General features: G+C 45.4%; 1 protein-coding gene across 2 annotated transcripts in view; it reads right to left on the bottom strand.

The window, feature by feature from the left end:
• Positions 1-205: 205 nt before the first annotated feature.
• INO80 (INO80 complex ATPase subunit) overlaps positions 206-21,066 on the bottom strand; it is a 139,151-nt gene continuing 118,290 nt past the window's right edge. The window contains exons 29-36 of one of the 2 annotated variants that reach the window (XM_030814281.1): positions 19,926-19,998; positions 9,155-9,313; positions 8,421-8,523; positions 6,693-6,781; positions 5,549-5,701; positions 5,114-5,273; positions 4,204-4,419; positions 206-1,785 (exon numbers count right to left, since the gene is read on the bottom strand). In XM_030814281.1, coding sequence (XP_030670141.1) covers positions 1,568-1,785; positions 4,204-4,419; positions 5,114-5,273; positions 5,549-5,701; positions 6,693-6,781; positions 8,421-8,523; positions 9,155-9,313; positions 19,926-19,998 — 1,171 coding nt within the window. In that variant the 3' untranslated portion in view covers positions 206-1,567. Of the gene's footprint in view, positions 1,786-4,203; positions 4,420-5,113; positions 5,274-5,548; positions 5,705-6,692; positions 6,782-8,420; positions 8,524-9,154; positions 9,314-19,925; positions 19,999-21,066 lie in introns of both variants that reach the window. The other variant, XM_030814280.1, reaches the window with a different exon arrangement.

Here is a 21,066-nt window from a genome sequence, read left to right as displayed (position 1 = left end):
GCTTCCTTTCTGATGGCCAGAGGCAAATTCATAAGCCCAATCAATTCTGCTACTGAGGAAACACCCACAGTCCACTCCTTGTCCCACCAACCCGTCCTCTCTGATCACAGGCGAGGGCTCTGCTTTCCCTGTATCCTCCCACATCCACCAAGGGCTCTAGTTTGCCTCCAAGGAGAGGCAGCTGCAAAGACCACAGACACCTCAATTTACATAAAATTATCTCACTCCATTTTATTTAAGATTTTTTTTATCCAGTTAGTAAAAGGAAGATGTGTCTCTCTTTATACATATGTACAAGTTCAGTTATAAAAATAGACAGCACATTCAAAGAGAAAAAAGGCTTGGCATTTTTCTGATTCCCTCTAAATAGCATCTGTACATAGGAGTCTGGGTTTGAGCAGGGGAATCTTAATGATTTAAATTAAATGATTCCCCTATGCCCCCTACTCCAAAAAAAAGTTTTAAAAATCATCTATCTAAATTCAATTCCGCGATTTTCAGGTGTGCAAATTAGAGGCTTGCCCGCCCAGAGGTACCTACTCCACCAGGGGCATCAGGCAGGGGCAGGCAGAAACACCTCCCATGCAAACACTGCCCCTCTGTCTCTGCTGGAGGGCAGCAAGCTCCGGCTGGCCGGGCTGGGAGGGCGGGTGCCGAGCCTGCCCCCTCCCTCCGCCCTCTCCACCTCACTCCTGCTGTCCCTTCCTCTCTCAGTGCAATACAGACAGTGCATACAGCCAAGCAGGGGGCTGAAGGACATGAGCAGGGAGACTGTGCATTCAGAATGGGCAAAGGGGAGTCTGCAAGAGGGGCAGTGAGGCTGTCCTGCTGATTGAAGTGGCTCCTGGTCTCTTTACTGGCTTCTGGGAGTCCCCTGGGTGGAAGGTGCTACTGTTGCTGGTAGGATCTGAAGGTTCTCTTGGTGTGAACCATGCAGGACAGGGGAGGAATTGCTGGGAACACAACTGCCTGTGGATACACTTCCTCTAGCCTCTGTCATGCTTAGCAGCCTCCACCATCTCTCGCAGTCACTGCTCTCTTCAATGATGACACTCTGGCAAATGGGGTTCAGAGACCTGGGTTGCTGCCTGAAGACTGTGGACAACAGGTACACAATCTCCTCCCTTACTAGCCCTATGAGAAATCACAATCGTAAGAGAAATCTCTACCATGGAAGGCTCTTCACAGCACCTGCGGAGACTTTGCAAGGGATGTGTCAGAGCCAAAGAGTGGAATGGGGATGGAAACAGTGTGCCTGAGCATCTAAAGGGGGTCTATGTCAGGCTTGCCCCGTGAGAGGTTTAAGACTTGGCTATGCAGTTCACTTGAGATACAGTGCAGCTGATCCCTGCCCTGTGCCTTCCTCCTATAGGCACCCCAGATGCTCCTGATGAGACACAGATGATAAAAGTGCTCACACCATCCACCTGCCTGTCCTTCCCTTGCTGGACATTTCCACTTCTGACTCAGGATGGAAGATGCTGCATGGGGCAAGCCATCCAAAGACCACTGGTAGGTCAGGACTCTAGCCCTGGTTTGGTTGAAGGAAGTCGGAGAGCCCAGATGGTTACCGTCCTCCAGAGGGGTTGGTGCCTTTGCCCTGCTTCCGGACCAGAGAGTCTGGGGCTAGGCTGCTGGTCATGTGGAGGTTCTTGGGAGTCCCAGGAACATTATTTCCCTTGCTCAAAGGGGAACTCAAAGGAGAAGAGGCGCTTGAAGGTCCAAAGTCAGCAAGGCCAGCAGGCCGAACAAGGGATGTCTGCAGAGGACTGCTGGCGGAGATTCCTGTGGGGACGGAGAGAGACAAGAACGTAAGCACCAGTCCCGTGTGAGCTTCCTTGGAGCCTGTGGCCTTGGTTACCAGAGTCTGAGCTGGAGGAGAAGTGGTGGGCAATTCCTCCCTGCCACTCCTTGCTAACTTCTTCTTGGTATGTTTGCTTGCTCTTCCTGTCAACTGTCTTTTCAGTAAGAGGGACAGATTTTTAAGAGAAAACGATACCTACCCAACCCTCTCCATACTACTTCATCCACAGATGGTAAAATGTCCATCTTGACACTCTAGATAGAGCACGCATTTTACAATCTGAGACACCAAGGTTACAGGATGAGAGCTGTAACTTACTAGGCACAAACAGGTTTTTCTTTTCTTCTTTCTTGTGACATCGCATGTGATGTTTCCTTTTCAATTTCATGCTCCTGCTACTCTCCAGTAAGTCGGGCCAGAGGGTACAAGGCTGACCACTCTCTATCCTGTGTCTATATTCATAGTTCTCCTTGTGCTGGCAATGGCCACCCCTGCTCTCCAAGGCCTGTGTCACTTCAAGGGCATAGCTCAAATCCCCCATCTTCAGTGATGACTCCCAGGGCAAGTGAACTTCCCTTTTTCCTACATGAGCCAAATCCACTTACATGTGGTAACACATTGTCTAATATGATTCTTCAATTGTTTCATATGTACTGGTTTTACTTTCCAAAAAAGAACTCTAAGTGCTTGATGGGCAGACATGTCTCTCTCCTCATCCACAGTGGAACCGCAGGTGCTCTCTGAACCACTCCTTTCCCTTGATTTCCATTTCTAGTTGCCAAGCACTGCTGGTTTTTCTTGTGCTGCCCTACCCCTTCTATCTCCCTCACCCTTCCCGCCCTCTGCTCAGTGCAGGTTCTGAGGAGAAACCCTCATGAGTATATGCAATGCCGCAGCCATTGGTGAGACCCTGCCACGGCAGCCTTGACTACTGGCATGACTGTTGTTTTCCAAGGATGTGATAAGTTGGCAAAGGGCTAAGAAACACTGGGCGAGGCTATTATACTTCATATTTCCTCTATCATACTTCATATTTCCTGGAAGAACCAATAAATGAAAGCTGAGATTCCTGCAGTAGGAGAAAAGGCAAGTAAACTAACAATTACTGAGCAATTACTACACTCCAAGCACTTTCTATACAAGTATGCCTTTACTTGCTACAACTATGAGCTTAGTATTCTAAGCCCATGTATTGAATGGGAAAAAAGGTCTGTAAGTGGCTCTCTCTTTCTCACCACACTCAAATGTCCTATACTTTATAGCTACAATCATCCTTCACATATCACGGGCACAACAGCCACTTTTTTTCTCAAACTGTCTGCAGCCCCTTGTCACACATCCGCTAAGCTCCTGCCCAGCAGGCCTCGCCATGTGTTTCCAACCTTGACTCCTACTGCTCCTCTTCAGTGGAACCTAACCTGCTCAGTGACTCCCAATATGCCTTGGCCACTGCCAACTCTGTCACCAGTCCAAATCCTTCCTCATTCTTCTCCTCCCTTTTGAATACAGACAGGTAACTTACCAGCAGTCCCATGGTTCCCTCTCCTCCTGATCTACAACCACCGTGGCTGCTTTCTTTTAATTCCCCTGTATTTTGCCATGGATTGCTGTTAAGCGTACTGCATGCATGGCTTCCCCTTCTCATTGCTATTATACACTCAGGAGCAAGGTCCATGTGGAATACTCCTTTTTATATTTTTTATTTTTTGAGAGAGTCTTGCTCTGTCACCCAGGCTGGAGTGCAGTGACGTGATCTCGGTGCACTGAAACCTCCACCTCCAGGGTTCAGTCAATTCTTGTGCCTCAGCCTCCCAAGTAGCTGGGACTACAGGTGCACGCCACCATGCCCAGCTAATTTTTTGTGTTTTTTGGTAAAGACAGGGTTTCATCATGTTGGCCAGGCTGGTCTTGAACTCCTGGCCTCAAGTGATTTGCCTGCCTTAGTCTCCCGAAGTGTTGGGATTACAGGTGTGAGCCACTGTGCCCGGCCCATGTGGTATACGGCTATGCACACAGCAGGTGCCTCATATCTAGGTGATAAATCACACAGCTGAATGAATGTTAACTATGCTAATTTAGATTACTAAAATGTGGATCTCAGAAATAAAAGCCTAGGAAGAAAACAAATCCCCAAAGCAAGAAAAATTCAGAATGTTTAAAGTAGTACAGTTCACAATTCAGTTCTCTCTTTTTACAGCTACTTCCAATCCACAGACAGCCCTGTACCATCAGGAGGGCAAGGGGTGAGTCAACAGTGCTTATTACAAAGAAGAAGAACCCCAATTGGGGCTCTAGGAAGAAAGCTCCCGGCTTGAGAGTTTCCTACATGTTCTACCTGACAGTATTTCTAGACTGTCTCTGACCAGAACAAAGTCTGCAGCCACCCTGGGCTTCTGTACCTTTAGACACGTTGTACCCGTATGCAGCATAGGCAGCTGCAGAGGCCGCTGCAGCCCCGGCTTTGGCTCCTGCCATTGCAGCAGCACTGCCTGCCGTGGACTTTCGGCTCCGGCCCTTCCCTGCTCCTTTGGCTGTGCTTCCTGAACCTTTGGGGCGGCCTCGGCTTCGGGCTGAGTGACCACGTCCTGCAGCTGGCATTTCCTGAATGGAAATTCCTGTGGGAACAAATGGGCCAAAAGGGGTAAAAAAACAAAAAAAAAAGTGAATCTCTCCAAGATGTTAACATCATCTTCTCCTGACAGGGAAAGCGGGTTCTTAGGGTGTTTGTTTTAGGACCCATGAGGAGGTCTATGTCTCCACTTAATAATGGCTAGACCACTGAGTCACACAGAATACTAAGAATTCTAAACAATGAAAACATCCTAACTCCTCAAGCTGCTTTTCATTCTGAAGACTAGTTACATTACTCCTGAGTTTCCTCTTTAAATTTGTCCATTACAAAGGGAAGTGACTTGCTACCTGGGACTCATCTGCACACTCTAATGTGCTCTTGCCTTGGAGAGTCAAATTTTACCCTTGAGTTTTGAACCCAGAGCTCCCGAAGAAATGGCAGCAACACTAGGCCCCACACAGCAAAGTGAGGAAAGGCCCAGAAAAGCTAACATTAATTAAAAATTAGCAAAAATAATGGTGAATCTGAAAGTTGGGGATGACTGGAAAACAACAAGTTTTAAATCTTTATAAAGTTATTATTTTGCTTTCCCTAAACCTCGTTTCTTCATTTCACTTGACAAAGCTATTGAAAGAATAATAATACCATTATCCTAGAAGGAATCAGGACCTTACCCACAACCAAACCAGTGCTGGGCAATGGACCAGGCCCAAGCTGTACAAGACAGCAGCAATTACCATTCATGGTATCTGAGACGGAGCCTGTTATGGATGCGGGAGAGTTGGTAGCTCGAGACTGAGGGGCTGAGGAGGCTGGGTCATCCACAATGACCAGCATGTCACTGCTGCTCTCGTCCAGGGGAATGGAGCCAGTGTGCAGCTCACTGCTGATGGAGATCTAGAAGAGGAAGGGTTAAGATCATTACTACTCCCTGTGCTCACCGCCCATGGCCTTGCACCCAGCTAGGAACATGCTTCACAGTTGAGGCTGCTTTGGCTTCTGAGAAACCAACCTGTCCTCATTTGTTTTTCTCCTTACAGACCTCATGTGCAACCTACTTTAACAAGGCTGGAGAGCTCCAGGAGAAGCAAAGACTGCCCAGCAGTGTGTCCCTGCTATACGGTCAGGACACTCCTTACTGCTGTGATGCAGGCATCTAAAAGGAGCCTCACCTCACTGAAAGGGCTTGGCATGGCTGAGTCCACGCTAATGAAGGAGTCATCTCCGTCAGCAGAGAGGTTGGAGTTATCAGCCGAGGGAACAAATGGGATCACCAGGTTCACACCCTCTTTTCTCCTTTTCCCATCCAATTCATCTTCCTTTTTCTTCTGGGAACACACGGATAAATATGGAGAACGTGAGGATGTACCCCAAAAGAAAAGCGGGATTTGGGAAGAAACGGATAACAGAACTTTTATTCTTTAGTTTATAAACTTCTCAATTAGCATATTTTTAAGGAAGAAAAACTGCATAAGGAAGAAGGGATAGCTAAATAGGAGTTTATGTGTATTTCAGTCGAGTACTGTGGCACATGCCTATAATTCCAACTACTTAGGAGGCTGAGGTGGGAGGATTGCTTGAGCCCAGAAATTGGACCCCGGCTCAAAAGAAAAAAAAAAAAAAAGAGCTTATGAATATCTGACACAATAATAGAGTTTAAAGTTGGGGCAGTCACACTGAACCAGAGCCACACCAACCCTGATCCTCATGGGGCGAAGAGCCTCACCAGCCGCTGGCACATCCAACACTTATTGAGGCTGACTGAATGCAGTCCCACAAAAGAGAGGGCCAATGCTTTCAATATATTTTCTACATATCTGTTTTTGTTTTTAAGACAGTTCAAATCCTTGGTGTGAACTGGAGAAAAAGAGATGGACAGACATTTAGAAATAAGACGGGGGTTTATTTTTCTAGTGACAGATGACACTGAGAGGTACACTAGCAGAATTATGGTAGGTTTTGGATCTCATGACCTCTTTGGCCCTTTCTAAGATTCTACGGAGCCTAATAATATAAGTAAGTAATGCTGATCTTAGTCACATTTTAGCCTTACACGCTTTGTAACAGCCCTGACAAATGGTTTCCATAATTAAACTGTGACCACTGTAAGGGTGAGTTTGTGTGGGGAGTACAGATCTACCAAGGCCACATTTCTCCGGAGCAAAGCATGAGTCAGCCCAGAAATGTAGCTGATCATACACAGCTGGAGCTTGATAGCAACCAGTAACCAAGATGAGAAGCCATGTACCCCAAAGCCTTTTTGGTAAGCACCCCAGGCCCCATTAGCCCCTATCCACCATTCCAGGCTGGAGATACCTTCTCCGCATACTTTTCCCGCTTCCGCTTGCGCTCTTTCACTCGGTTGGTTTCCTCCTGCTGCCGTTTCTCTTCCTGCCGCAGCCTCACTATCAAGAAAATAAATTAAGACCTGATGGAGCACCTGTGGTAATCATGATCCTCACTCTCCTAATTAAGGTGGCCATATCCCCTGATGTTTATTTTCCAAGGTATCACTTCTATCTGTTTAAGGCAGATAACCAGTGGTTTTCTAACTTGGATTCTCAACTTTGGGCTTAAACCACACTCTATTTAAGTATTATGGGCTGGCTCGGTGTGGTGACTCACGTCTGTAATCCTAGCACTTTGGGAGGCTGGGGCAGGCTGATGGTTTAAGCCCAGGAGCTTGAGACCAGCCGGGCCAACATGGTGAAACCCCATCTCTATAAAAATACAAAAATTAGCCAGGCACAGTGGTATGCGCCTGGGTCCCAGCTACCCTAGAGGCTGAGTCAGGAGGACTGCCTGAGCCCAGGAAATGGAGGTTGTGGTGAGCCAAGATTGTGCCACTGCACTCCAGCCTGGGCAACACAGCGAAACTCTGTCTCAAAAAAAAATTATTATAGGCCTTTCCTCATGTTATTCTTTTTCCCTTTTTCATTTCAGCCTTTTAATATCTCTGCTTTGCACACATTGAGCATGGCTGTAGAGTTCTGAAAGGTTTTAGAAGGTGCTGGCAAATATGAACTTATTTTCTGCTGTAATGCTGTGGAAGGCTTCAGAGGTTCACAGGATGAATCTGAAACCCAATGCTCTCAAAAGCCAGAAAACACATGGGAGGAGGGTTTGTATGGTTATAGCTGCGTGCTTCTCCAACTTTTACATAAAAACATTTTTCTGGGCAGAAGAGCAAATTCATTACTGCTAAGGAGTCAGGTGCCTTCCTTGTGCAAGCTACATTATTTGAAGCCACATTTACCTTTAAAATACACATAAATTTTGCCTTCTACTCCACAACGCTTTTTTTTTTTTTGAGATGCAGTCTTGCTCTTGTCCAGGCTGGAGTGCAATGGCACGATCTTGGCTCACTGCAACCTCTGCCTCCCAGCTTCAAGGGATTCTCCTGCCTCAGCCTCCCGAGTAGCTGGGATTACACGTGCCCACCACCACGCCCGACTAATGTTTGTATTTTTAGTAGAGACGGGGTTTCACCAGGTTTGCCAGGCTAGTCTTGGAACTCCTGACCTCGTGATCCACCTGCCTCGGCCTCCCAAAGTGCTGGGATTACAGGTGTGAGCCATCTTGTGGTTGTTTTTTTTTTTTTAAAGACGGAGTTTCACTCTTGTTGCCCAGGCTGGAGTGCAATGGCACGATCTCAGCTCACTGCAATCTCCACCTCCTGGGTTCAAGCAATTCTCCTGCCTTGGCCTCCCAAAGTGCTGGAATTACAGGTGCCCGCTACCATGCCGAACTAATTTTTTTGTATTTTTAGTAGAGGTGGAGTTTCACAACATTGGCCAGGCTGGTCTCAAACTCCTGACCTCAGGTGATCTGCCCACCTTGGCCTCCCAAAGTGCTGGAATTAGAGGCGTGAGCCACCATGCCTGGCCTACAACACATTCTTGTTTGAGTTTTTATATAAAATATGAGCACAAAAATACTTTCCCTAAATACAGCCTTTGGCGTTGCCTACCCTTGGCACACAGCCAAGTACCTCTTCCATTCTCAGATACATGAGGGGAGTGTATAGAGGTTTAGAGTACATACGTTTCTTCTCCAACTCTTCGTCATCTAGAAGAAGACTAACCACCTCTTTGGGTTTCAAGGTATCTGGTTTGAAGTTCCCACCTGAAATCACCATCCGCTGAATCTACACCAAAGCAGATCAAAATGTCACCTCCAGGCATCCATTCCCTTATGGCAAATATCCAGAAAAAGATACACATCGTTCTCAACCCACTCCTCAGGGGAGGCCTCTGGTTTCCTATTTCTTCTTTTCTCCCTTTTCATTTCAGTTCATCTGACTGGCTCATCCAGATTATTTGTCCGACAGAAGGAAAACAGTAACTTCTTTGCTTGGAACTGCTAACTGCTAACTAGAAAATCTAAGGCTACTGAATCAGGATGGAAAAAAACAAAAAATAACTAACAAATTTGGCATACAATTCAGAGGCAGATAAGCTGAGAGTACTAGGATAGGAACTCAAAAATGTCAATCCTTCTTCCTCTGAATGCAAGAGGCCATTACTGGTGTCAGTCTCCACAAGAACAACAGCTGGATCCAGGCTATGGAAACCATTCTAGGGGAAAGGGAATGAGGCATGGCCAGGGAAGTCAAGACTGCTATTGCATGGGATCTGATTTTATTTTCTATTCAGAAGAAATTGTAGTTTCGTCAGGACCAAGGAAAGGCAAGAGTTTTAAATAGTCTCAATGCATTCAATGTGGTTGGACTTTCTGTTTGCTCCACCAGTGTAGGAATTTCTTTCCCTTGTGCTTACCTCACTCTTCTCCTTGGCTCTTTGCAGAATGCGTTCTTCAATGGTGCCTTTACAGATGAGCCGATACACGGTAACCTGCTTTGTCTGCCCTAAGCGGTGGGCCCTGTCCATGGCCTGCTGGTCCACAGTGGGGTTCCAGTCGCTATCATAGAAAATCACCTGTATAGAATATAGCAAAAACTGAAGCACTCTTAGGGAAGGACCAGAAATTCTGAGAGTGACCCAGCCAATTGTCTGTTTGCAATAGTTTGGTGTCAGTAGGGTCTGATTCCTTTCTATGATATTGAACTAAGATACATCTTCTTAGAAGATACAAAGCTGTTCCTTCACATGCCCTGAGCAAAAGATACATGCTCCTGTTTTATTTTTTTCAGTTTTCACTTAAAAAGAGAGTGGCAATAATATTAATAGTTAAAATGTAGTGTTTAGTACATTAATGACATTAACGGTTAACACTTATAGTGCATTGTTCTAAGTGCATTAACTCATTTAAATCCCAGAATTATCACTGTTATTTGTGCTGAGAAAAAAAATCCCATAATCATCATTATTAAATACTGTTAAGACTCACATATTTTGTAGTTTAGGAGAATGAGGCACAAATGAGCTAGACAATTTATCCAAGATCACATTGGCTAACTAAGCACCACTGCTCCCAACTCTTCACAACGCTGAGGTGGGAGGACTGCTTGAGCCTGGGAGGCAGAGGTTGCGGTGAGCCGAGATTGCACCACTGCACTCCAGCCTGGGTGACAGAGCGATACCCTGTCTCAAAAACAAAACAAAACAGGTCAGGTGCAGTGGCTCACACCTGTAATCCCAGCACTTTGGGAAGCTGAGGTAGGTGGATCACCTGAGGTCAGGAGTTTGAGACCAGCCTGGCCAACATGGTGAAACCCCATCTCTACTAAAAATACAAAAACTAACCAGGCTTGGTGGCTCACACCTGTAATCCCATCACTTTGGGAGGCTAAGGCGGGTGGATTACTTGGGGTCAGGAGTTGGAGACCAGCCTGGCTAACATGGTGAAACCCCATCTCTACTAAAAATACAAAAATTAGCTGAGTATGGCAGTGCGCGCCTGCAATCCCAGCTACCAGGGAGGCTAAGGTAGGGGAATTGCTTGAACCTGGGAGGCGGAGGTTGCAGTGAGCCGACACCGCACCACTGCACTCCAGCCTGGGCGATAGAGTGAGCCTCTGTCTCAAAAAAAAAAAAAAAAAAAAAAAAAAAAAATTAGCTAGGTGTGGTGGCAGGCACCTGTGATCCCAGCTACTCAGGACGCTGAGGCAGGGGAACTGCTTGAACACAGGAGGCGGAGAGTGCAGTGAGCTGAGATCATGCCATTGCACTCCAGTCTGGGCGACAAGAGAGAAACTGTGTCATAAAACAAAACGAAACAAAACAAAACAAAACACTGGGGCTATCTTGGAAACAGGCATGGCTTTCCCTAGAATTCTCAGGCTCTCATCAACAGTCATTTACTAGCCCATGAATTCCCGGGATGGAATGTTTAAAGGGTTCTCTGGAAGTGACTTCTAGTTTGCTGAGCAACAAACAAATTAACAACAAAATGTATCACCACTAAGTGATCCTAAAACAAACTCCTCGGTCCTCAACACTTGAGGCTACCATCCAACATGGCGGACCAGTTCAAAATGGCCCTCATATCTCATGTGTTGTCCGTTATATCCAATCACAAGTCACCAAATCCAGCCACTGCTTCAAAAATGAACCTGTCCTTTCTACAGTCCCACTGTTACCATTCTAGACCAGGCCTTCACAACCTACATCTGGATTAGCACTCTGTTACATCAGCAGGACTCTTAGATCTCAGTCTCTTTCCTCTTCAGTCTACCTTGCCTACCACTGTGGGCCACTCCAGCTCTCTGCCAGTTACACATCTGCCTCAGCCTCCTGAGTAGCTGGGATCACAGGTGCCTGCCACCATGTCCAAACTCTCCTAAATAATCAGGCCCTGCTATAGGGAGCCAACTTTATTTCCTATTCTTTCCTAGCACAAATATGCCCTTTCCCTTTAGTCAGATGGGTCTCTTCAGTGGTCCTGGCTTATAATACATTTGTGTATACCTCTTTTTGCTCAAGCTGTTTCTCTGAACTAGAATCCCAAAACTCTTCTTTATTGGTCCTTTCAGGTTTAGTTCAAGCTTCCAGGAAGCTCTCCCTGTTTTCTCTTGCCTGTAATAATGTCTCCTTTTCTTTTCTTATCCCTCTTCCCCCTGGATTCCTATTAGAAATAATAATGGCTAAAATTTGTTGGGTACTTAAGAGCCTGAGACTAGTATGCATATATATCTCACTGAATTCTCAAAAAAAAAATCCTATGTCTATCCTCCATCTCACAAGCAAGGAAGAAACTGGTCTGAGATCACAGCAATGGGCTGGGGTGGGGAGTAACCTAACAGTCTCCCTCCACAACCTACAGTAGTGACAATACTTGGCATTGCCTACCTACCTTGGTCCAAGTCCCCACTTAATCACTAACTTCTATGGTGTCAATTATTTCATGTGTACTATTTGAAAGAGTGAGTCTTCTTTCTTGAAGCTGTTTCTGTCTCTCTCTCTCTTTTTCTTTTCTGAGACAGGGTCTTGCTCTGTCATCCAGGCTGAAGTACAGTGGCATGATCTTGGCTCACTGCAGCCCCAAACTCCTGGGCTCAAGCAATCCTACCATCTCAGCTTCCCAAAGTGTTGGAATTACAGGTATGAGCCACTGCACCTGGCCAAAATGGTTTCCCTCCATTTTTAGCACAGGTTAGAATCCTTGGGAAGAACAATGCAAACTGCCGGCCAAAGAAAGTCACTGTGAAAGCTTATTGTTAATCTAGTGTCCTGCAAACCTAAGATTTAGAAGTGCACAATGCTTGTTGCCTCTAGAGGAACTTAACAAACCTGACCACAGGACATTTTGGAGTTTCAAAGAGGACATACAAACTTCCAGAAGACCAAGTTTGAACTTTCAGGGAGAACAGAGCTAACAAAAGTGAAGACCTTCAGTTGGACTAGAGGACAACATTACTTGCCCAGTGTACTTTTTTCATCTTTTTTCTGGCTCATGTTGTCCCATGATGCCCCATGTATTTAAAATGACCACACATGTGGAATTTGAGGGCTGATGTCACGCCCAAAAGACAGTATCTTGAGCTGTCTAAGCTTGAGGCTATGGTTCAGCATGAATTCATAATGTGGGGATGTGGGTGGTGGAGGTGGGTGGAGGGAGAGCCATATTATTAATTGTTTCATAGGTACTGTCTTAACATTCACATTTTTTCCTAGAAGACCCAGTGGCAACCAAACCTGATTCAACTTGTGTTCTTTTGAGCTCATGAACAATAAGATTAAAGTCTAAGGAGATGGGTTTACAATCTTAACTTCAAAAATCTCCAAATATAGAAGATATTTATCCTTTAAATGGATTCCAAGAGGTGGGGAATTTGGGAGGAAAAGAGAAAAAGATAGGATTGTTTAGAAAAATACTTATGCAGCGGAAAATATGAAATACGTACAAACTAACAGGTTAAGAAAAAGAGTGACAGAACTAAAAACCAAGACAGATGTATGGTTACCATCTAATCTAACACTGAATTAACCATGATGTGAACTGGAGAGAGTGGTGAGGGAGACAATGCACCACAGCGGGACAGGGATGATGCCTATATTTGGCAGTCGGGTTTATGGAGCTCAGTGAGACATTCCAGAAAAAAACAAGTAACAATTAAAGGATTAGAACAACTGATTTAACTAGGAAAGATTAAGGCAAGTCAATCCACAAAGCGTGGCCCAGCAATGACTAAGGAGAAATAATAGTCAATGCCTTCATGATGTTGTAAACAACAAGCAGGGCAGGCACAGGGGAAGCGAGGTGAGAGTTACCATGCAGTAGAGGGGCCTGGCTGTATAGGTCAATGAGAAGGAGTTTCAGGGGATGAGAGAGTGAGATTTAAAACGGAAAATTTCTTATTTTTTTTTTTGAGACGGAGTCTTGCTCTGTCGCCCAGGCTGGAGTGCAGTGGCGAGATGTTGGCTCACTGCAAGCTCTGCCTCCCGGGTTCACGCCATTCTCCTGCCTCAGCCTCCCCAGCAGCTGGGACTACAGGCGCCCGCCACCATGCCCGGCTCATTTTTTGCATTTTTAGTAGAGATGGGGTTTCACTGTGTTAGCCAGGATGGTCTCGATCTCCTGACCTTGTGATCCGCCAGCCTTGGCCTCCCAAAGTGCTGGGATTACAGGCGTGAGCCACCACGCCCTGCTTAAACAGGAAAATTTCTAGAGGAACAACTGGGAAAAGTTGGACCAACACTTGGAGGGTGGAGCTTTTTCTCCCAAGAGAATGAGCGGAGGTTCGGCCTCTGCAGAGGGCTAAAAGCTGTCCTGTGGCCAGGCGCGGTGGCTCACGCTTGTAATCCCAGCACTTTGGAAGGCCGAGGCGGGCGGATCACGAGGTCAGGAAATCGAGACCACGGTGAACTCCCGTCTCTACTAAAAATACAAAACATTAGCCAGGCGTGGTGGCGGGCGCCTGTAGTCCCAGCTACTCGGAGAGGCTGAGGCAGGAGAATGGCGTGAACCCAGGAGGCAGAGCTTGCAGTGAGCGGAGATCGTGCCACTGCACTCCAGCCCGGGCGACAGAGCGAGACTCCGTCTCAAAAAAAAAAAAAAAAAAAAAAAAAAAAAGCTGTCCTGTGAGACAGGACTTCTTGAATCTCTGCAAAGGGAGAAAAGCTCTTCATTCTCACTACACATAAGCATTTAAAACAGGTCTGACACAGAAACACAAACAGTGCAGTTTATAACAACCCCTTACTAAACAGAGTCAAATACAAAGATAACCCTACTTCAGGAAGCATATACAATGACACAGTAAAAGGCAGCTGCCATACATCATTTGCTAAAACCATGTTTTTACTAACAAAGTAGGCCAGATAGAGTCCCACTATTTATAAATACATTTTTACAGATGCATTCTCAATCATAAGACATTAGGTTTTTCCGGACATTTTTAGGTCGATTAATCTCTTCCTTGTCCATAAATGGTTCTGGGGAAATCCCAAAGCTAAATAAATCTCAGGGCAAAGGAAAAATGCCAGACAAGCAGCTAAACCTACTGTTTCTCTAGCAACACACACACATAGTATATCCTCAGAATTAATTTCAATCTTGCTGTCTCATTTTTCTAAGAACTATTCCAGGAGCTTCTGATTTACAAGTGAATCCCCAAGCCCTTCCCCCAAAATTAAAATGTAAATTATTTCAGAATTCAGAAATCAGAGTATTCAGAACCTTTCTTTTTTTCTTGAGACAGGGGCTCTCTGTGTTGCCCATGTTGGAGTGCAGCGGCACAATCACAGCTCACTGCAGTCTTGACCTTCTGGGCCCAAGCACACCTCCCACCTCAGCCTCCCGAGTATCTGGGATCACAGGCATGTGCCACCATGCCTGACTAATTTAAAAAACTTGTACAGATGGGGTCTTCCTATGTTGCCCAGGCTGGTTCCAAACATCTGCCATCAAGCAATCCACTCACATCAGCCTCCCAAACTGCAGGGATTACAGGCATGAGCCACCATGCCCAGCCTAGAGCCCCTTTCTGGCCTTCAGGATGAAAAAAGAATTCCTACTCTTATTCCTCTACTTATGGATCAGAGGCCTAGGCCTGCTTTGCTTCTTTGTGGCTGGCAGGATGCTCTTTACTCCTACAGGGCAAACTATGTGAACCTTGGAAGCAAGGTGCAGATCTCTCTTTAAATCTGCTAAGTTTTTTTTTTTTTTTTTTAACCATTTAAATGAACAACCAGAGAAACTATTCCTTAAGAAACCACAGACTAAACCTGAGATAGGCAAGCTGAGAAGAAGAGGAACATACTTCAGTAAAATGAAATTATGCTAGACCTCCCCAGGTGACCTCATACAGCCTCATGGTCTTAAATATCATCTACAACCTGATGATTTGAAAATACAGCTTTAAGGCCAGGAGTGGTGGCTCACGTCTGTAATCCCAGCACTTTGGGAGGCGGAGGCAGGCAGATCACCTGAGGTCAGGAGGTTGAGACCAGCCTGGCCAATGTGGTAAAACCCCGTCTCTACTAAAAATATAAAAATTAGCTGGGAATGGTGGTGCCCGCCTGTAGTCCCAGCTACTCGGGAGGCTGGGGTGGGAGAATCACTTGAACCTGAAAGGTGGGGGTTGAAGTGAGCCGAGATCAAGCCACTGTACTCCAGCCTGAATGACAGAGTAAGACTCTGCCTCAAAAAAAAAAAAAAAAAAAAAAAAAGAAAGAAAGAAAGAAAGAAAGAAAAGACAAGAAAATACAACTTTATCCCTAATCTTTCTCCTGAACTTCAGACTCTGCTGCCTGGGTGACATTGCCACTTAACGTCTGATACTTCTAACTGATCTTCCTGTTTATGTCTCCTTGTAGCGTTTCATTTTTTTCTCCCACTCTGAACAGAAGCTAGAAGGATGCATTTAAAACTCAAACCAGATCATGTTACTCCTCTGTTCAAATTCTTGCAATTGCTCCCCATCTCAAAGTCCTTACTATGGCTACTAAACCCTATATGATCTGCTTCTGCAATAGCCATCTCATACTACTCTCCCCATAGTTGATTTTGTTCTACCCGCTCTGGGCTGCTTCCTTTTGCTTGATTATGCCAAGCATGTTCTCACCTTAGGGCTTTGCACTTATCTCCTCTGCCTGGTATGCTCTTCTTTCTGCCAGGTATATACTTAGGTTGCCTCCTTACTTTCTTCAGATCTTGGCTCAAATGTCACCTTATCAGAGATGCCTTACCAATCCATATAAAACAGCAATCCCTGATCATTCTCATGCTACCACTCCTTACCTGATGAATTTTTCTTCATAACATTCATATTATCAGTTTTTTGCTTGTTTTTGAGATGGAGTCTCGCTCTGTCACCCAGGCTGGAGTACAGTGGCACGACCTTGGCGCACTGCAACCTCTGCCTCCCAGGTTCAAGCAATTCTCCTGCCTCAGCCTCCCGAGTAGCTGGGACTACAGGTGCCCACCACCACGCTCAGCTAATTTTTTTTGTATTTTTATTAGAGACAGGGTTTCACCATATTGGCCAGGCTGGTGGCCAACTCCTGACCTTGTGATCCGCCCGCCTCTGCCTCCCAAAGTGTTGGGATTACAGGCGTGAGCCACTGCGCCTGGCCCCATATTATCAGTATTTTTTCCATTTCTTTATGCTTTGTCTCCTCTCCCACCACTGGAAATGTAATTTATAGTAACTATGAAGATAGAAATGGAACTCTGTTTTGTTGCATGCTGAATTCCTAGTGCCTAAAACAATGCTGGGCCCTTGGTGGATGCTCATTAAACATTTGTTGAATGAATGAATGAATGAATGAATGAACAAATGAACAAACTGTTCCAGATACTAGAAATACAGACTTTTTTTTTTTTTTTTTTGATATGGGGTCTCGCTCTATTGCCCAGGCTGGAGTGCAGTGGTGCGATCTTGGCTCACTGCAACCGCCGCCTCCTGGGTTCAAGTGATTCTCCTGCCTCAGCCTCCCGAGTAGCTGGGACTACAGGCGTGTGCCAGCACATACAGCTAATTTTTGTATATTTAGTAGAGACAGGGTTTCACCATGCAGGCCAGGCTGGTCTTGAACTCCTGACCTCAAGCCATCTGCCCACCTTAGCCTCCCAAAGTGCTGGGATTACGAGCGTGAGCCACCGCGTTCAGCCTAGAAATGCAGACTTTTGACTTCCTTCCATTGTTTTTTTTTTTTTTTTTTTTTTGAGACGGGGTCTCGCTCTTTTGCCCAGCCTGGAGTGCAGTGGTGCAATCTCGGCTCACTGCAAGCTCCGCCTCCCGGGTTCACGCCATTCTCCTGCCTCAGCCCCCCGAGTAGCTGGGACTACAGGGGCCCGCCACTGCGCCCGGCTAATTTTTTGTATTTTTAGTAGAGACGGAGTTTCACCGTGTTAACCAGGATGGTCTCGATCTCCTGACCTCGTGATCCGCCCGCCTCGGCCTCCCAAAGTGCTGGGATTACAGGCGTGAGCCACCGCGAGCCACCGCGCCTGACCTGACTTCCTTCCATTGTTGAGGCCAAAGTCTAGTATGTAAAATAACTACTTACAGTGTATTTTGATTAACTTGAATAAAGGGAGGGGCGGGGAAGGAATACTGACACCTGAATGGGGTTTTAAAGAACAAACAGAAGTTCACCAGGTGGAAGAGGAGACTCATGGGAGGATGACTTAGGCTGAGGGAACAGTTTATCCAACAGTGTGATATGGCATGGTGTGTTCAGGGAACTACAAGTCAATCATTATTTCTGGAATATAAAATTTGGAAGGGAAAGTGGTCTGATAATTAGGCTGTAAAGGTAGATAAAGGACACAAATGAAGAGCCTTATACTTTATTTTATAATTGATGGAGAATTCCTGAAGAGTTTTAATCAAAGGAGTGGCAACATTAATAAAGGGCATAGAGAAACTAACATAGTACCAGCATAGCAAAGAATGGATTTGGATCAGCAGGTATGAAGCCGAGAACTGAGAGTGGAATCCAAAAGACCAGCTGGGACAAAGTGATGAATCTTGTAGTCACATTGAGAGTATGACTATGCTGAAATTCTTAAAAGATACAGAGAGCAGGGAACCAAGAGATAACAAGGAGAAAGGCAAGTTTCTACTAACTGATATGGTAGAAACTACGAGATACGGCTCAAGTGAGCCACCACATCAGAGAATCCACAGGAACAACACATACCACACTGACAGCCCTCCATAGTATGACAGATGCTGATGATGTATAGCTACCCAGCAATTGCCTCCAGTGTCTCTTAGGCGCTGATGTCCTGCTGTACCTGGTTAACTGAAAGTTTAGATGCCAAGGAAGGTGCATCCTATAGTTGCTATTACAGAATGTGTAGCATCAGATTAGCCGGGCGCGGTGGCTCACGCTTGTAATCCCAGCACTTTGGGAGGCTGAGGCGGGCGGATCATGAGGTCAGGAGATGGAGACCATGGTGAAACCCCGTCTCTACTAAAAATACAAAAAATTAGCCGGGCGTGGTGGCGGGCGCCTGTAGTCCCAGCTACTCGGAGAGGCTGAGGCAGGAGAATGGCGTGAACCCGGGAGGCGGAGCTTGCAGTGAGCCGAGATCGCGCCACTGCACTCCAGCCTGGGTGACAGAGCGAGACTCCGTCTCAAAAAAAAAAAAAAAAAAAAAAAAAAAAAGAATGTGTAGTATCAGATTAGTGAGAGAGAGATATATATATTCCCCCTGCTGCTGTGAACCTATTCAAGCCTCTACACTCCTGTACCTCATTTCTCCAATACCCTCAGGAGTTTGCCTTCTCCTCACAGTTGTGGGGATTTTGATGTTCTATATGTCAGAGAGGCACCACGATAGTTACATTAAGTGCCATTTTTAGAGTCATGCCTTTTATAAAACAATTTCCCATTTATGTATTCTGAAATCTCAAAGTTACTAAAATTCTTATTAAATATATTTGAATCTTAGGAATGATTTTGAGATTCAAAAAGAATCCTCTTCTTTTTTCTTTTTGAGACAGTCTCACTCTGTCGCCCAGGCTGGAGTGCAGTGGCGTGATCTTGGCTCACTACAGCCTCTGCCTCCAGGGTTCGAGCGACTCTCCTGCCTCACCTCCCGAGTAGCTGGGACTACAGGCACGTGTCACCACGCCCATGCCCGGCTATTTTTTTTTTTTTTTTTTTTTTGGTAGAGACATGGTTTCACCATGTTGGCCAGGATGGTCTTGATCTCCTGACCTGGTGATCCACCCGCCTTGGCCTCCCAAAGTGCTGGGATTACAGGCGTGAGCCACCACGCCCAGCCAGGAATCCTCTTTTCTTTGCCCTTTCAAACACTGAAGCATTCCTTCAAGGAGACTGGGTAGGAAAGAGTGGATAATTTGTTGGAATATCTTTTCCATTTTATTTTTGAAATTACCCTTTTCATTGCTCTCCAACCACCTTTTGAAGTTCAGGATACAAAACATGGGTGTTTCCATTAATGGAATAATGCATAAGAGTAACAAAACAATCCTTTCTGATGTGTTCAATTATAGCTCCTAAAACAAATCTGGATGGACTGATTTTTTTTTCCAGTCTGTTTTCCCTGATGTACCCTAAATGTCTCGAACAGTATCAGACATATAGTAGGCATTCGTGAAATATGTGTCCAATGAATGTGTAAGAAACTTATTCAGGCAAGGCGCAGTGGCTCACGCCTGTAATCCCAGCACTTTGGGAGGCTGAGGCAGGTGGATCACCTGGGCCTCGGAGTTCAAGACCAGCCTGGGCAACATGGTGAAACCCCATCTCTACAAAAAATACAAAAATTAGCTGGGCATGGTGGTGCATGCCTATAGTCCCAGCTACTTGGGAGGGTGAGGTGGGAGGATCACCTGAGGCTGGGAAGGTTGAAGCTACAGTGACCCATGATCATGCTACTGCACTCCAGCCTGGGAGACAGAGTGAGGCCCTGTCTCAAAAAACAAAAACAAAAAAACTTATTCAAAGAAAATGAATAGTAAACTCCGTAAGGAAAGCTAAAATACTCTAGTTCCAGTCAAAGAGCAACTACAGTCTTAACACAAGAGGCAAAGAAATAAAAAGTTTGCAAGTTTGTGACACAAAAGCAAAGGGTAAAACAAACTGAATGCCATAGTAGAAAAACCTGCATAATAGGTTTCATAGTAGAAAACCTGCATATCCAGTTGATTGTGCTCTCATTACTTACTGTGTCTGCAGCGGTGAGATTGATACCCAGTCCTCCAGCTCGTGTGCTTAACAGGAACACAAAGATGTCATTCCTGCAGAAAAGGGAGGGATATGTTAAAGGAAAAACTCAAAAGAAAAAATGGCATGTATCAAAAGAGAGAGATCTCTGAATACAGAACATAAAGTCTAGGACTAAAAAGAGTTTTGGTGGTTACCTAGGCCTGATTGATATTTCTGTAAAGCATTATACAATGTTGCTCTGTTGTTACAATCAAACATGGAGGTCATCTTCCAATTTGCAGATAAACTTTTGCTGCCCACTAATAGATGACTGATAGGCAACACAAGCATAAACATGTAGCAAATATAACAGAAAAACGTTACCATAGATGTACAGATCTCTCTCACTGTCATAACTTTAAATCAAACCATTCCTAGTTCATATAGAGAGGCCAAGTAAATTAGTACTTCCTGGTTTTCTCTAAGAATCATAACTTATAATAGTTTGGGGACTAATGTTATTATTCCAAAGCACTCTTTTTTTTTTTTTTTTTAGACGTAGTCTCGTTCTGTCGCCCAGCCCAGGCTGGAGTGTAGTGGCGTGATCGCAGCTCACTGCAACCTCTGCCTCCTGGGTTCAAGCAATTCTCCTGCCTCAGCCTCCCAAGTAGCTGGGACTACAGGTGCTTGCCACTACACCTGCCTAATTTTTTATATTTTTAGTGGAGACGGGGTTTCACCATATTGGCCAGGCTGGTCTCAAACTCCTGACCTCGTGATCCGGCCACCTCAGCCTCCCAAAGTGCTGGGATTATAGACGTGAGCCACCGTGTGGGGCCCCAAAGCACTCACTTTAAGATAAAGAAAGTTGAGTCCCAGAAAAATGACTCAAAGAACTAAGACCCAGGCCATGACTTTTATGTGCTAACTTGAATTTAGGATCAGTCCATGAAGACAGGCTGGAATTAAGTACTTTTGGATGAATGCCAACACACCCCTTACATACAAATGATTAAATATGGTTTTCTCAGTTTCCTTCTACTTCCTATATTCTTTCAAAGAAACACTGAATTACAAATAAACTAGCAGGTACCACTGTCACTCACTCGAGCAACAAATATTTACTGAATGTCTTCTGGGAACAAGCCCATACCAGATCA

Source organism: Nomascus leucogenys, chromosome 6, assembly GCF_006542625.1.
Source record: "Nomascus leucogenys isolate Asia chromosome 6, Asia_NLE_v1, whole genome shotgun sequence".
Classification (NCBI taxonomy): Eukaryota; Metazoa; Chordata; class Mammalia; order Primates; family Hylobatidae; genus Nomascus; species Nomascus leucogenys.
The sequence above is the reverse complement of the archived record's forward strand: the minus strand, read 5'-3'. Positions and strand labels throughout refer to the sequence as shown.